This window comes from Sphaeramia orbicularis, chromosome 6 (assembly GCF_902148855.1).
Source record: "Sphaeramia orbicularis chromosome 6, fSphaOr1.1, whole genome shotgun sequence".
Taxonomy (NCBI): Eukaryota; Metazoa; Chordata; class Actinopteri; order Kurtiformes; family Apogonidae; genus Sphaeramia; species Sphaeramia orbicularis.
The window spans coordinates 39346147-39363387 of record NC_043962.1 but is presented as its reverse complement, the minus strand read 5'-3'; the positions used below and the strand labels follow the sequence as shown (position 1 = coordinate 39363387).

Sequence of the window (17241 nt, the reverse complement as noted above, 5' to 3'; positions counted from 1 at the left end):
CAAAGTCACACTGATCACAACAGCCACTGCTGAGGACACACAGATCCCTCTTTACTCATGACTTCGTTTTGGCTCCATCCTCAGATGAACAATCACATATGTCTTAATTAAACCTACTTTTTTTTTTTTTTAGTAAAGGAGCTCCTTCTACAGGAAATATAACACACTTTGCAAGGTTCACAAAGTCTTTAACCCACTAAGACCCAGTGCTACTTTTGTGGCAATTCCCAAATGTATTTTTCTCTATATTTACCTGTTCTTATGTGGTTTATCATCATTTATTGTAATATTATCCTCTTTATTTTGTCTTTTTCCAGTAAAAATCAGGTATTTTCATATATTTAATTCACTGATCATGTAGGTGTTCATAAAAGCTCAGATTAAACCCAAAAGTGACTTTTTCAGGAAATCTATCAATAATTGATCATATACCAAGTGCCCCCATCCACTTTCATTGATCCAACTCCGTGGGTTTTACTGGTGAATCAGTGATGTAGAAGATGACGGTGTTTCCACGTTCACTACACACCTCTGAACATCCAAATGCGGCATATCTGATGACCATGAAAAGATGACAAACTGCTTTTTACACCAATTATTTGCATGTATTGATAGAATTAGTGGATCAACAGGTATTTAACAGTTTAGATCAGTAGATGGTTTTGGTTGCCAGTGGATGTTGACATTGACATTGAGCGTCAGTGGGTTGTCTATGAGGTAGCACCAAGTTGTTTTTTTTCACTGCAGGGAAGTATGGTGGTCATTGGCAAAATGCGTAAAATCATCCCACCCAAAACCCTCCCACGGACGTTCAGCATCTCTGAGAGTGAATGGGTCAGTAGGTGGGCCTGGACGCTGAACTTTTGATGTTGGATTGGATGAACCGTTCGAAAGAGTAGGTATCGGTCCGAATGGCTGAACCTGTTTTGACTGACAGCGATGTTGAAACATACTGGTATCGGAACACGTTGGAAGAAAGGACATTTTCCAAAGTGCTACATCAGCTGAAGCGAAAAAGGGTCAAGTCATACACCTGCAAGTGTGTGTTGCTGTGGTTTTGTGGTATAGATGAAACATAACAGCCTCAATTAAGCATTCCTTTTATTTTTAGTTGCTTTGCTATAATACGACAAGTTTCATGATGGATGGATGGATGGATGGATGGATGATGGATAAGATGAGCTTCCCTTGTTTTAAAGACCAGCAGCCGCCACTGAGGAGTGGGTCTACATGGGGATCGGATGTCCACCTGTGTAGACTACTCCATCGGGCTCACCTTGATTGTCCATTAAGCAGGAAAAAATGGCAGTCAAACCAGATACTCTGTTCATCCAGATTAGAGTGGCGGGCTGGCAGAGGCGAGTCGTCTGCATACTGAATCAGATGTTTTTCAGGCAGCACGGGATGTGGTGTCATTCATCCTGAAGAGCCATTACAGGCTGTTGACTGGCCTCGGCGAGAGCACGAGCTGTTGACCTTTCTCTGTTCTCTCCCTCCGTCTCTCACTGTCTCTCTCTCCTTCCACCACATGTTATCTTAAATAATTACCCTCCGCCTCTCTCTCGGAGTCTCATGGGGGCCTCTGCAGCCTCATACTGAGCCTCTTGTTTGCAGAGGGGAGCGGGTGGAGAGGAGAGAGGGATTTAGGCTGGTCCGCCAGGCCTGCAGCCAGGAAGCCGTTTGCTAATTAGCCACTCCGGTACCTGTGAAGACCCCCAGACGATAGAGAGGAGTTCCAAGGATGCGTTGATGAAAATCATGAGGGAAAATGCAGCCTCAGAAGCAGAAGCGCATTTCACTTCCTACTGACTGCGATAGAAGGAGGAAATTATTTTTAATGACCCCCATAGGTGGGGGGAGCATTTGTTTTTCGTTGTCAGTACAGTCACTCGTCTGACCTTGATGGCTGATGTCTTACACCTTCGCTGGAATGAACCAAGGCCACTGATGCAAACCAGCTCAGAGTTTAACCTTCCTTGAACTCCGGCATCAGCAGGACACGCTGCAGGATCTCACACGACTGCTTGAAGCTGCAAACCAGGTCCAAATCTAATTTCCAATATTAGCATGTGAAAATGTTGTGTGCACGAGACAATGCCTATGTTTGTTATTGCTGCTCTGTAATGGAGTCAGCATGCTCTGGTGGTGATGGGGATATTTTAGTCCTTACCCAAAATGAACAAAACTTCAGGGTTTGGTCAAGTTGGGCGACAAGAGAGTAGTTGGGAGTTTTAAAGTGGAAACTCAGACACAATGATGGATTCAAGACATGTTTTGGACTGTTGTTGCTCTGCTGAAGGTGCTCTCTTCATTCAGGGTGTTTCCACAGGTACATGTTTGTGTCATATATTAAACTGTGGTCTGGTTCATTTTCTCCTCAGTGCAATCACACAACAGCAGAGGAGAAGCCAAACAAACTCTGGATTGGTTTGTTTATGATGGGAATGTGATCCACCTTTGATCCAACCCAATTTTTAGGTGTAATTCATGAACCATTCTACTGCCGGTATCAGCCCAACTCACCTCAACTTGGCACTGCATGGCTTGGTTTGGCCGTGCATGGAGGTGCATTGCATAGTGTATAGTACTTCCTCAGTTGAATTTCCCTCGGGATTAATAAAGTATTTATCTATCTATCTATCTATCTATCTATCTATCTATCTATCTATCTATCTATCTATCTATCTATCTATCTATCTATCTATCTATCTATCTATCTATCTATCTATCTATCTATCTATCTATCTATCTATCTATCTCAGGTACAAGCAAAGCAACAACAGAGGACAACAAAAGTTTACATTTTCTTACTTAACATTTTCACATTTTCTCTCAGCGTCTCACATTGTAACATATTGCCTCACATACATATTGAAACGATGATGCTTCTGGTTCAACCAATCTGTGATCTGCATAATTTTCCATAAAGTTTCAGAGGAAACTGCTGCAGGTTTACAAACTCATTAATTAATTCAAAGCCAAACCAACTATCTTTAAGTGTGAAAATGCCCTAAAAGTGATATCTGTCCTTGCTTCTCTTTCTATAAGGGACACACATTTTAATCTGAGAGAGGTTTCTTCATCTTCCAGTGTGAGATTCTTTTGTGTTATCATGACTGTGTTCTATCAACAATTGGACGTATTTTTGGTCAAACACAAAAAAACTATTCTATCTAATCTACCCTTTAAGTTTCACCATAAGGCTCTGCTGCTGGAGGATGCTCTCAGTGAACATAAAGGGTCAGCTGAGAGCTTCCATAATGTTCACATACTCAACTCAGTGTAAGGAAGAAGTCAGTTTGGTGGAAAACAGAAACGACATGGACAAGATTAGAGCAGCAGTGAGGGTATATGGTATAAAAACCAAAAAAAGTAAAGTGAAAGTATCATAATTCGACTTATATAACTTCAGTAAAGAGTAACTATTGGTATTGTTTCCTTTTTGTTTATTAACCCTCAGTAGTATTTGTATAGTGTTAGAATCAGGAGTACTTCAACTTCATCCAGTTCCATCAAAGTCACAATTTTCACAAAAAATAATAATAGTGTCAAAATGACATTTTTTTAACTTTATAACTCAGACAAAACCTGTAGCAAGTTTTATTTTATCGCATAAAGAATTAAATGTAGATGTTTTATACTTTCATAAAAATTACTGTCTAATTTTCTACGTTTCCACAGCAAGTTACAGCCATTCATTGATTCATAGTAGGAGATAATTCTGAAATCAGTGCTGCTCAATGTTAGGGTCTGAACACATTCACTATGGATCGTCTACATGTCCAAATAAGAGGTACATAATGTACCTCCAGTTTACTTTACTTTTTAAAGCATGTGTGTGGGTAAATGGTTCAAACATTATTGATCATTTTAGAAAAATAGACATTTTTAGCCACAGCTGATGGTCTCCATCTTATTATTATTGTCTTTATTTGAAATCAGAGCCTTCTTGTCCACATTTCCATTAAATCCACCAGGTCATCTGTGATCCAATGGGGTTAAGGTTCCATTAGAACCATATTTAGCTGAATGTAGTTGGGATTGCCCTGATACATGGAAATTGTTCCATAAAACCAGTTTAAGTTAACAGTTCAATGAAATCTCTAACAGCTTTGTCTTATTGTCACCAGATGCTAAAACCAACATAAGAGATTATCATGGGAAGACAGCAGTTCACTACTGGAGCGGCAGCACCGATATCTTCAACAAAGTGGATTCTCAGACAGGTAAATGAGGCTTTCAGGTTTTCATCGACCCTGAAACTGGTTTTAGTTTTGTCCAGGACATTATAGAAGTACACTCAAAACAACAATACTGTATGTATCTTTTTATGACCTGAATGAGCCTGTTTTGATTCTTAGATGGAGTATTTTCCCAGAGAAGACGGACGCAGCGTTACACTCTGCCTTCTTTACTTCTTTCCCGCTCACGAAGCTATGGACAGATCAACCTGGAGTTTACATTAGCTCAGTCTGCCTCTAGTGATCTGTTGGAACTCCAACTATGACTTTTACATTCCTGCCATCAATTGTGTCTTTTCTTGTGTCTTTAGCTTCATATTTAACATGTTAGTAGGATATTTGTTTTTCCATAAATATTTGTGACCCAATAGACACACACCAGCATTTTTATTTAACATGGCACTGTAATAATTCAATGGATTTAAATGAAAATAGCCAAAGAATTATCCTTTTTCTGTGTAGTTTGTTATAAATGGCAGTGTGACTAAAAACCCTACAAGACCAAAAGCTTCTACAGATCCACAATCTTCAATAAATACTATCACTAATCCTATCAATAAATTTAAATCATTCAGGTAAAATGCAGTGTCTTAGCTCATCATTCAACACTAATCTTCTGCAACATTGATCCACCAATAAAACCCATGTAGTCTGACAAGTAACAGTGGTTGTAGATAATTGTTTTTATGTCCAATTAATGATAGACTTTGTAGAAAAAGTCACTTTTGCCTCAGTTTTGCCTGATCTGACCCAATAATCTGATCTAACAACCTCTGAATTTACACTGAGCTTTTATGAACATCTACATGGTCACTCACTTGGATGTCAGCACAAAAATAGTAGGTGTTCAAGAGTAAATCTGTAAGTGTAAATCTGATGTAAAACTGCCCTTTATTTGAAGCTGTTCATGGAAGACATTTAGCCAACTATACTATTTGTTTTCACTGTTTAAAGGTGCAGAAGCTAAAATTAGAGGGAAAAACACCAGTCTGAAAATACACGTCATCCCCTGCAGCTTCTTCCTCTCACTCCAAATCAAATGACTAAATATAAAAATAGATGAAGTTTCACTCCATCGTGGAAAAGGAAAATCACTTCTGTGTGAAGCCACGGAGCAGAGTTATGTCTTAACACCAATGTAATTAAAGCTGCTTCATGTAGCCTTTTTATCAGAAAATACACGTAGCCAAAACCTCCCATGATGGAAGAGGTTTTTCACAACCTGGAAAGAAAAAAGTGGTTTTAAGTTTCGTTTCCTGTCAGAACACTTGAATTACATCATACTTAGAGGTAATTTGACCAAAATGATGCCAAAAAAAAAAAAAAAGCTTTAAATGAAAATGGTTTTACTGATGTATGAACATGAATAGTTCTGGAAGCAAGTTTTCACTGTTGCTCATTGTTCAAACTTTTACAACAAATGCTAAAAATACCAGCAGCAATTTCCCCAGATTTGACCATTTTTATGGAAATTATGCAGACTAATTATAGCACAGTTGTATCTTTAACACGTCATGCTGTGCTGACTTCCAGCTGAATGTACAGAAAGTACAATTAAATAACTAAAAGTTTAATAAAAATGTGTTTGACTTGAGTCTTCAGTGGCACCGTCTCCTGTTCATCTCCATTAGGAATTAGCTGTAAATGTTTGACACACTGAAACACGTCTCACCCTCCCGCTCTCTTTCACACTCTCATAAATGTCTTCATTAACTTCCACACCATTGGCTGGCTCATAGCATAAAGCTCATTATCTGCTTTAATAAGCCAGACCAGCACCATTTGTGTAAATGATAAGCAGGAAATGAGACGATTGGTGGGAGGACACACTCTACACTAATAACAAACGCTCACTCCAGTTAATGTGGAAATTAGCAAGGCACTGCGGCTATCAAAAAGTGTGATTTAGTCCATGTGTGACTAAAGGCTATTGAGCATACACAACGTTTGGAGTTAATGGGAACATACACTACACACACCAAAGTGGAAATTCACATCCATCATCTGTGGAAAATGATCCTGAGTCTTTCAACCAAATCTCAAAATTTAAGTATCTTCAATTTGTTTTGCAGTTTTTTGCAGGTCACACAGATGCATGTTGATATGTGCACATAACATTTTAATTCAGAGTAATGTGGACAATCAGATGGCCTGGCTTCTGTTAAAACTAACAGTGGATAGTGTGGTTGTTGAAGACCATGAACCATAACGTCCTTGATTTGACTCCAGATCTGTGTGATCTTTTCATGGGATTTTTGCCTTTCACTGCCTATGGTTTCAGTCTTTATTTATTTCCATTGATACAGAAAAGCTACAAGTTGTTAACCATTTAGATTTCCCCTGAAAAATACCTTTTTATAACGGAAATTGGCATCATTTTTCAATTTTTGGCATCCTAACCTTCTGTTAAAAATCCTCAACCGGCTCAGTATTTTCCTTTGCCCCATTTCAGTTTATTAAAGGATAAAAACAGCTTTTCAATAAAACTGGAAAAAATCTGTTATAGTGCTTCTGATAAGTTGTTTTTGTAGATATTAGGCTAAGCGCTAACTACCTTTACCTATAAACAACTAATCTTAGTTTGAAACTTACAACTTTCTTATTGTTTCGCCCATAAAGTCCCAAACAGCCACCAACAACCAAAACCATCTACTGATATAAGTTGTTTAATACCTGTTCATCCACTAATCCTATCAATACGTGTTAATAATTGATGTAAACAATAGTTTGTCATCTTTTCATGGACATCAGATTTGACCCATTTGGACGTTCAGAGGCTCCGTAGTGAACGTAGAAACACTGTCATCTTCTACAACATTGATTCACCAGTGAAACCCATGGAGTTGGATCAATGACAATGGATGGAGACACTGGGTTTATGTTCAGTTAATTATTATATTTAAGTGGAAAAAGTCACTTTTTATTCAGTTTTCTTTGTTTTTGAAATATTAACCCTCAACTTTAATCTAAGCTTTTCATCTATATGATCAATAAATCAAATATAGGAAAATATCTGATTTTCACTTAAAAATACAAGATACAGAGCATAATAATAGAATAAATGGTGATAAATCACTTAAGAAAGGTTTAAAACAGAGAAAAATCCATATGGGAACTGCCACAAATTTAGCATTGGGTCTTTATGGGTTAAGGTTAAAAATTCTTTAAAGGAAGCGTTATAGCATTAAAATCTGACAGGTCATAGTGGATCAAATTAACCATACTGATCTGTAAGAGGACCATGAAGTCAGCTGCTATGTTAGGTAGAGTTGGTTCACCGATTAATAATTCCTGTATATTGACTTTTTATTCCAGTTTAATTTATCCATTCATTTTCCACTGTAATACTGTCTGGGCTGCTACTTGTCCCACTTACCTATCATGATCTTCCTTATCCAAACTTTTTTTTTTTTGTTGCTAGGAAATGATATTCTTTACTGAAACTACAAGCTCCTATCAGTTTTTAAAGTGAATATTTACCAGACCTGTGTCTTCATATACAAATATGTTCAGTTAACTCATGAACTTTCTAAAGTTTTCCTCATACATTCACAGTTATGCCACAAACACTCTGCTAATCAAAATTCACTGAAATAAAAGAACGATGTCTTTAGAACTATCTACACTGCCATCTACATTATTTTTATTCATAGAATTAGTGACTATTTAGAGTGTCTCATAGATTTTCCTTGTATAGCATCTCAACAAAGTATAAGATCCTATATATAAGTTAGGTTGTTTTTTTCTTTCTTCATGCTATATTGATACCTGTGTTTTAATTATTACCCTGCCGTCTGAAGGGGTATTGTTTTTTGGTTGGTTTTTGGTTTGGTTTATAGATTGCCAATGAGCCAGAATAGATGTGATTACATTTTGGGAAAAATGTAGGTCAAAGTTCAATTTTTTTTATTAATTTTTAAAACCTTTTTTCTTATAATGAGCAAAATTTCACATCTATAAAAACATCCATTTTGTTTCAGTTTACCTCAAACTTGGCACATATATAGAGGCTGTTGATATGCTGACATCAGCACATGTGTAGACATGATGACATCAGCTGTATCGATTCCAAAATTAGCTACAATATGTGCGAGGGGCGGGGTTTGTTGTGCCTGGCACCACTTGTTACAATTGCTATCACCTTATTGTGCAACTACACTAAATTAAGTTATATGAAGTTTTTTGGGGATCTACTATATGTTAAACTATGTTAAAGTATTCTCCTCATTAATACTTTAAAAATCCTCTATTGCACCCAAAATACTAGGAAAAGTGAAAAACCACATGTACAGGAGCAGGGCCGGATTTAGACTCGGTGAGGCCCTAAACTACATAATGCCCTGAGGCCCCACCCCTTTTAAATGACACATGCTGGTCTCAGATACACCATTTAATCATATAAAAAATTGAAAATGTTTTGCCTTTTAACCTGTATTAACAATATTCAATAACATAGATCGTGTTGTAAAATCACAAACATTATATTAGAGGATCCTCTAAGTTACAACTTCAAACATTTTCTTTCTTGATTTTGTAAAAGCAAAATCATTGATTATGACATCCAAAGTTATGCTATGCAAATTATTGCTTTCTATGTACATGATGCTAAGTGCAGACCATTTTTCTTTGCTCTCAGTTCATTTTTTAAATTCTCTTTAACTGTAAAAATGATCTTTCTCCTGAACAATTTGTTGCTGTCAGACATAGAAACAGTTGTCATATTGCTTCCGCATTAGGGAAAACTAAAAGAATCTTGTCTTTGAAAGATGATTGATTCTTGAAAAATGGGCAAAAGCACTTACTCACAACTACGGATTTAAATCATTAATCAACTATTAATTAGTTGTCAATAAGAATTTTTTCAATTAAATGATTAATTATTGGTTAATTGCCCTTTTCCATGGCAGGTTTTGTGGGGTCGACAGTAGGGGGCGCCACTACCCAAACAAGACTTCATCGCTGAGGTTGAATAAAAGTCGGGGCTAGGATAGCTGATCATCAAACCAGATCATGGCATTAATGAGTTTGAATCACTTTAGGGACATGGTGGAGCAAAACACAGATTGGCCTGTCTGTTTGTGGGAGCAGTGCACCCCCGCTTGAATACATGCACAAATGTGGGGTCGGTATTGGACGGAGCATTTCCTCTGGAGGCTGGTCTAGTCCACGGTCATCTGGACTATCTGGTCAGTGAGACAGAAGTTGAAAACATCCTCCAAGCACAGGTATGACCCATATTATGTCCTGTGGTCACCCTGGTGGCCACGGGAAAATAGCGTGGGTGGGTGGGGGGGCATGTCCACTGAAATCTGGCTCCATCATGTTAGTGGTGTAAAGTCAGAAATGCCCATTTCTTCTAAACTGCCCCTCTTCAGATCCATTTATTTTATTAAATTTCTCTCCAGTATTTCTTTAGTTCTACTCCATAAATGTCACTGCCTGTTCTGTATCCAGTGGTTAAAAAAATCAGTCATTAAGGAATATGACATGTTTTTTCATGAAGTATATAAACAATATTTAGCTTTTATTCTTATAGACCCTATCGAAAGAGAAATTCAGGTTCTCAGGAAAATCACCGCTTATCAATTAATCGTTAATCAATCAATAAGGTCAATCATCTAATAATTAATGGATTCATCCATAAAATGTTTATCGTTAATTTTTTTTATGGTCAAAATAAGAAAAAAAAAAGTCCAGTCTGACCATTTTAACCTTAGGGCTTGAAGGGCTAAACACAATTACTGTGTCTACACTATAATTCCATTAATTATCTACAGGCTATGTACACAAGAAACATTGATACCACATATTACACATCATCTATAGTTCAGCTATGTTGTGTGCACCAAGGTTATAATAGTTTTGGATTTTTCATTATAGTTTAGTTTTATTTATTTTTGACTTTTTTTCTCTAATTCAGTTAGTTTTAATTAGATTTTATCGCAGGTTTACTAGTTTTTATCAGTTTTCGTTATTTTCTAAATGCTTAGTTTTTAGTTTAGTTTTAGTTTTTTTTAATATCTTTTATCCTCTTCGCTGTGGAATTCAAATAAATCCCAGACAGGACTCTGCCGCTTCTCCCAACTTCAGTCTACATGTTTCCAGGTAGAGTGGGGATGAGAAGATGACTTGAAACGACAAGTGACGAGAAGTGATGGACCGTTAAATATCATATGGTGCCAGCAGCTAAAATTGCTTGAGGGAAATAAATTGATTTTATATCAATCCGACATTGACAAAGACGAAAACGAAGGGAATTTTATCCATAATTTTCATACGTTTTAGTTAGTTTTGTAAACACACAATACAGTTTCAGTTAGTTATCGTTTTCGTCTAATTATAATTTTTATTTATTTCAGTTGATGAAAATATTTTTACAATCCTAGTTTTCGTCATTTCGTTACTTTTCGTTAATGATAATAACCTTGGTGTGGACCCCAGGTAGATTAGCTTGTCACTTTGGTGGCAGCTGATGGGGATCCTTTCCAATTTTAAACATTAGTCAACACAATTGTAGATAATTAATTAGCGTTTTTTTTTTTTAGTTTAAAGACAACACATTAAGTAAAAAAAAAAAAAAAATCTGACATTTTTTTGTGGCCCCCTGCAGATTGTGAGGCCCCAGGCTGTATCTTATTTAGCGTGTACCAAAGTCCAGCACTGTATAAGAGGCCGATAAAGGTGGTTTTCCTGTGTAATAATGTATATGTGACATTCCATCCAGTGTTCATTGTGAGTGTTTGCTCTGTATAAACAGCTTCATACTGTCCCTGTAAGAGGAGCTGAGTGCTTTTACAGATGAATTCACCAGTATCTGATCCTCTGGTGTGATGCTATCTGACACAGAGTGAGTAATAGGTGGAGCAGGAGGTGAGAGACGGCTTCACTCACTCTTCCACCACCGTCGCCCTGTGAGATTAGACCTTTCTCTTCTTGTCACGGCCCTCCATCATCCTGATTTATTTCAGATTAACGACGGAGACAGAGAACAGGAGGGAGAGAGAGACAGACGAACAGTAAGAGCAGTAAATATCAGCCTCAGATTTGTGTCCTGCGTCTGGTCATTGACAGAAACAAGCTGTCATTTCTCTGGTTTTTCTTACAGTAACAGCTTTTGTCATATCTGTGGAGTAGATTTTGACTGCGATGGTTGAACATTATCTCAGCGGCGTGTGTGGCCTTATCACTGCGAAAACCTTGGATCCTGGATTTGGAATCAGAAGCAGTTCATAGAAAACAGGGGGAACGCTAACCTCCTTTGTGTTTTTTTGTTTGTTTGTTTTGTTGTGTATTGGTTTACTCATTCTTAGTCTCATTAATTTTACTTTAATTTACTTTCCATGCATATATGGATTTTAGCAGCAGTCAACCACCATTGTCTGGTAAACTTCATTAAAAAACTTCTAGTGGTTCACTTGGATCATGGCACACCAAAGTCCTGTAACAGAACTCTAACGAATGTCTACATACGTGTACGCCTGTGTTTCCCAACCTCAGGGTCAGTGCTCAAAGTGGGTCACAAGTTTTTGTATTGGGTTGTAAGCAAGGTTATTGTTGTTAATGAAAACTAATGAAACGATGAAAACTAGAATTGTAAAAACATTTTTGTTAACTGAAATAAATAAAAGCTATAATTAAAAAAAAAAAACTATAACTAACTGAAACTGTATTGTGTGCTTATAAAACTAACTAAAACGTATAAAAATTATGGATGAAATTCCCTTTGTTTTCGTCTTTGTCAATATCTGATTGTTACGAAATCGATTTGTTTCGCTCTAGCAATTTTAGCTAGCGGCACCATACGACACTTCAAGTTCTGTCACTTCTCGACACTTGTGGTTTACAGTCGTCTTCTGGTCCCCAGTCTACCTGGAAACATGGAAACTAAAGTTGGGAGAAAGCAGCAGAGTCCTGTATGGGATTTATTTGAATACGACAGCGAAGAAGATAAAAGATACAACAAAACTGAAATTAATACTAAAAATAAACTAAAACTAAGCATTTAGAAAAAAATGAAAACTAATAAAAACTATCAAACCTGCTCTAAAAATGAATTAAAACTAACTGAATTAGAGAAAAAAAGTCAAAACTAAATAAAACTAAACTATAATGAACTAGAAGCACTCGGAGAGCGCAGACCTCCGCCAAGGCTGATCAGTGGCCCCCCCCGTGGGCCCCCCCACCCCCGATCACCACCAAAATGTAATCATTTCTTCCTTATCCCATTTCCAACAAACCCTGAAAATTTCATCCAAATCTGTCCATAACTTTTTGAGTTATGTTGCACACTAACGGACAGACAAACAAACAAACAGACAGACAAACAAACAAACAAACAAACAAACCCTGGCAAAAACATAACCTCCTTGGCGGAGGTAAAAATCCAAAACTATTATGACCTTGCTTGTAAGGAGGCAGAAGAAAATTCACAATCTGGCCAAAATAAAGTTCCAACTCTAATTACAGGGTTATTCAAAAAGAATGAACCAATTTCATTACGCAGTATTTTAAAAAGGAAAAGCAATAGAAAAGTCCAGCCAAGTCACAAGAATTCTACTCACAAGCAACTTTTATTTCCTGTCTTTCAAGTGTTCAATGTGGCCACCACCTGCAGCACGGACAACATCAATGCAATAAGAGAATTCCTCCCAGATGTGTATCAGCATATCACCATCCATTGAGTTGATCACTGTTGTTATCGCGACTACAGCGCCCCTGTGGCAGCCATTCAGAACTTAGAAAACTCCTCTTTCAAATGGTCACTGACTCATTCCATGACGATGCTTGAGAACTGAAGCAATGTGTCATGAAATCGGTTTATTCTTTTTGAATAACCTTGTATTACGGAAACCTAATTTTCAAAAGATTAGTGACAATGAATGGGGGTACAACAGTTATAGTTATTGATGGTGTGTTATAATTTGTTCTCTTCTCCGCACCTACCTGGAACACTCAGAAATAGTTGAATTTTTTATTCCATGAAGGATCCATCTAATTGATGCCATATATTGATGTTCTACAATGATCTAAACCTCCATATGCTGCTACAGCTGCAGTTGAACTCACCCCCATTTGACATCATCTTGCACCAGCAATATTTCCTAAAAATCACATCAAAGCTCTTATGCAATTTTTCAACTAATATATCTTATAACATCTGAGTTAAATCTAGGTGGCCAGGCTGTGACTATAGCAATAATATATGTGAATGATGTATGAAACAGAGGATTTTTATAGATGATTAACCTATAGTAGTTTGCAAGATGAAAGTTGGGTTTATAAAATAAAAGACTAAATGATTAATAACACATAAAAAAAGCTTAAAATGATGTAAAAGATGTGAAAAGACAAAAATGATGTAGAAGATGTGACCAAAACGAGGTAGAAGATACAAGATTAAAACGTAACCGATGCAAAAAGACGAAACAAATGTCACATTATAAAGAGCTCCCTCAGGATTTAATCGCAAAAAAAATCCAACCGTGTAGCACCTTTCACTTTCACTTTTTGGTCAGATCAGACTTCACACTAATAATTCAAATGCACCTTACATCTCTGACATTTCTGGCACAACTTTAGTATTCAACCACCTTGTTTTAGTATTGTTTAATGTGGACTTTACAGATGAAAGTAAGACAGAATTTGCCTGTAGCTGATGTAATGATCATTTCTGCTGTTGGTCTGAAAAGTTTGGGGCTGAACTTTTGGCTCCACTAATAATTTGAAGGAACAGTTTGCAGATAAAAATCAAGATCCTTAAACATGTCTTTCAGGTCAAGAGTTGGTTGGATTGAAGGTAAATCATTAACCATGCTCCACCTCCATCTAAATACTTTCTAGTTCTCAGTCATTAATCTTTACATCTGGAACCTTAAATTTGTTACGCACACATCACTGCACCTCCAACACACTCCACCATTACATTTGTTCAGTCTCTTTCTCTTTATGTTCGTCTCGTTGCGAAAGCGCTATCATGTCTGTAACAGACTGGAGTTTCGGGCTCGGTCACGACCTCCTCGACGAGATTCATTACCAGTCGCCTGGTGAATAGCAGCAGCGGCATCAATCTGCATTTACAAGCCCATTTCCTAATAAGAAACAGCATTTTACAGCCCTCTGTGGCCATTAATTTCACGACCTCAGCTTATCAAGAGCTATTTAGCAACAAAACAGGACAAAATTGACCCCATTCAGAAGCCAAGTGGGCAATGGGAGTCTTCATGTTGAGATACAAAAAAGGCAGGATGGGAGGGATGGGGGGGCCGCTGTGGAAGCGAATGGGATGAGTAATGTCTATGGGCTCTTCAGTTCACTCCTCTGCAATGGGACAACAATGCAGTGACCTCTGAACTTCTCTGCAGCCCCGGTGAACTCTGACCCCGATGTTTTCCCACAGCTGTCACCTCTCACAATGCCCATTAAGGGGCCGGCCAATGAGGACGTGTCGGCGTTCCATTGACAACTGGCCGTTTAAAGCCTGAGAATGAAAACAGAGCCATTAACTCATCGCCTGGTCATTGTTCGGCCCAAAATGGCTGTCACCATGACTCCCAGTCAATGGGAAATAGGGCCTAATGAGCTGAAAAGCCACATCAAAGACTCACACAATGAAGCCAATCCCAGCAGCCCTCTGATGTGTTCAACCAGTGAAGAATGCCCCCTTTGTTCGGAGACAGTGTCTGAGTCAGTGAGCGTCTCTGTCCTTGTATGGTCACGTCTACGCTCAGGACGACTCATTTTAAAACGCCACTTTTGTGTTAGAGTTGTCTATTCCCACTTATTCTGTCAGCGCTTAATGTAATTTGCGACTTGCAAGATACAAATTTCTCTTATTTTTTGTACATCAGACTTTTATAAGAGTTCTAGTTTTGAAATCTTGACTAGTTTTTATTTTTTCAAAAAAAAAAAAAATGTTGGGTCAAAAACAAAAATGTATAAACAGGTGCTCATCGAGGAAAGAGATGGAATATAAAAATAGAATAACCAGAGAAAATGTCATAAATATAAATACCAATGGGAAAAGCACTGTTTTTTAAAAATAGATATATATCCATTTTTACATTTTTGTTTTAATCTCACTTTACTTTTGCTTTCATTAACACATAATTTGTTGTATTTCTATTTCTATTCTGAATGTTATCAGTTTAGTTGAGTTTTTATTGTTTAAGTTAATTAAAATTTTAATGTATGTATCTTTGTTCACCATGAATCATTAAAGTCACAGGGAAACCAAAACAAGGCTTTTTTTTTTTTTAACTTGTATTTATTCAAGTTATATGACAACTTTACAAACACTAAACAAACAAACATAAAAAAACAGTCAGTAAAATTAAAATTACAGTGGTGCTACAAGACTAGCTTATGTAATATATGCTTGTGCAACATCACTAGCTCACTGAGGTAGTACATAATATTTGAACAATAGCTCATATTGCACAGTAAAATAAAACACATAAGTATGTGAATCAAGAATGTTATGTCTTTACAACCAAAGTGAAAAGGAAGACAAGCAGAGAAAGCAAAACAAAAACTGATAAATATCCATCATGTTATGAGTCCAAATTATACTGCACTCCCAAAAGTTTCAGTGGCTTTCTCCATTTCTGCAGGAAAATGAGTCCTTTTATTAACAAAACAAGGCTTTTATATGTGATTGTATTTAGTTTTTGTTTGTGTTGTTTGTTGTAGCTTTTCTTGACTGAAACAATTGTTTTTTAACTGCTTTCTTGTTTATAGTTTTTCTTCTTGACTCTGCTGAAAATGATGCTGTTATCATAGGTGGACTGTAACTAAGCACTTTCATGGAAATATTCTTAAGTACAAATATAAGGTAGCCTACTTCTACTTTGCTTAGGGGTTTCCATTTAATGTAAATGTATACTTTTACTTCACTACCTTTGTCTGTCAGTTTTATTAGTTTTCAGATATCAGTTTTTCATCATCTTCATATCAGTAACAGTAATATGAATCTAAAATATCATATACAATTGTAATAAACTGCCAGGCACTATTTTACTGTACATTTATGACCTTTAATCAACCAGTCAAATTTTATTTTTATAGTGCCACATCATAACAAAAATTATCTCAAGCTACGTGACATTTTTACATTTAGAGGCGGACTCATACATATGTACTTACAGTACTTACTTATGTGAAGTTTGTATAAGATTAATTAAGGTTGAATGCATTAGTGTTATTTAGTAATGGATTATTTCCATAATATGATTTTATGTGTGTATGTATGTATGTATGTATGTATGTGTTTATTTATTTGTTAGTTAGTTTATTTTATTTTACTTTTTTTTTTACAGGGACAGTACACATTAATGAACATTTCTGTAAATATGCCAGTATTAGCAAAAAAGCTATTTTTCAACTGTTGTCCCTGGGTAAGGTGTACAATTCCAGCATTCATAAAATTTGAAACATTTTAAAAATTATGGCTACACCCACACATTACATAGCATTAGTTAACGTACACAGTATACACAGTTAACCTTTAAGTATTAGTACCTGTACCTGTACCTTAGTAGTAACATCTGGAGAGACATTGGTGCATGGGCAGGTGGTCATGCAGTGCAAAACAAAGAAAACTTGATTCCAGTGAAAATGAATATGAACATGAACAATTTACCTGGTTACAAGCAGCTCTTGTTAGTGAAATATTATACTTTTTCACAAGTGAACCATCTGAAGACTTCTTCCACCAGTGACTGTTACTTTTGCTGCTGCCATGACACACATCATATACTTTGCCAAGTGCCTGAGAGGGCACAGACTACTGAAACTGAACACTTAGAACAATTACAGTACAAGGTACAATACGATACATTGACATCCACACACAGTGTTTTATTTTTTGGCATAATTTAAGTGTCTGTGATGTCAGTGGTGCAGTGGCTGAATGGATACAGAATTGTTTTTAATGCCAGTTAGTCTAACAAGTTTTTAAAAATACAGGCACTGAAACTACTTTTTTCTATGTGTGTTATTTAGT

General features: G+C 36.7%; 1 protein-coding gene across 2 annotated transcripts in view; it reads left to right on the top strand.

Moving 5' to 3' along the window:
- The window catches only part of LOC115420877 (ankyrin repeat domain-containing protein SOWAHA), an 87486-nt gene extending 81651 nt beyond the window's left edge, over positions 1–5835 (top strand). For both annotated transcript variants that reach the window (XM_030136467.1, XM_030136466.1), the window contains 2 exons: positions 4131–4226; positions 4362–5835. In XM_030136467.1, coding sequence (XP_029992327.1) covers positions 4131–4226; positions 4362–4507 — 242 coding nt within the window. In that variant the 3' untranslated portion in view covers positions 4508–5835. The remainder of the gene's footprint in view (positions 1–4130; positions 4227–4361) is intronic.
- Positions 5836–17241: the final 11406 nt, after the last annotated feature.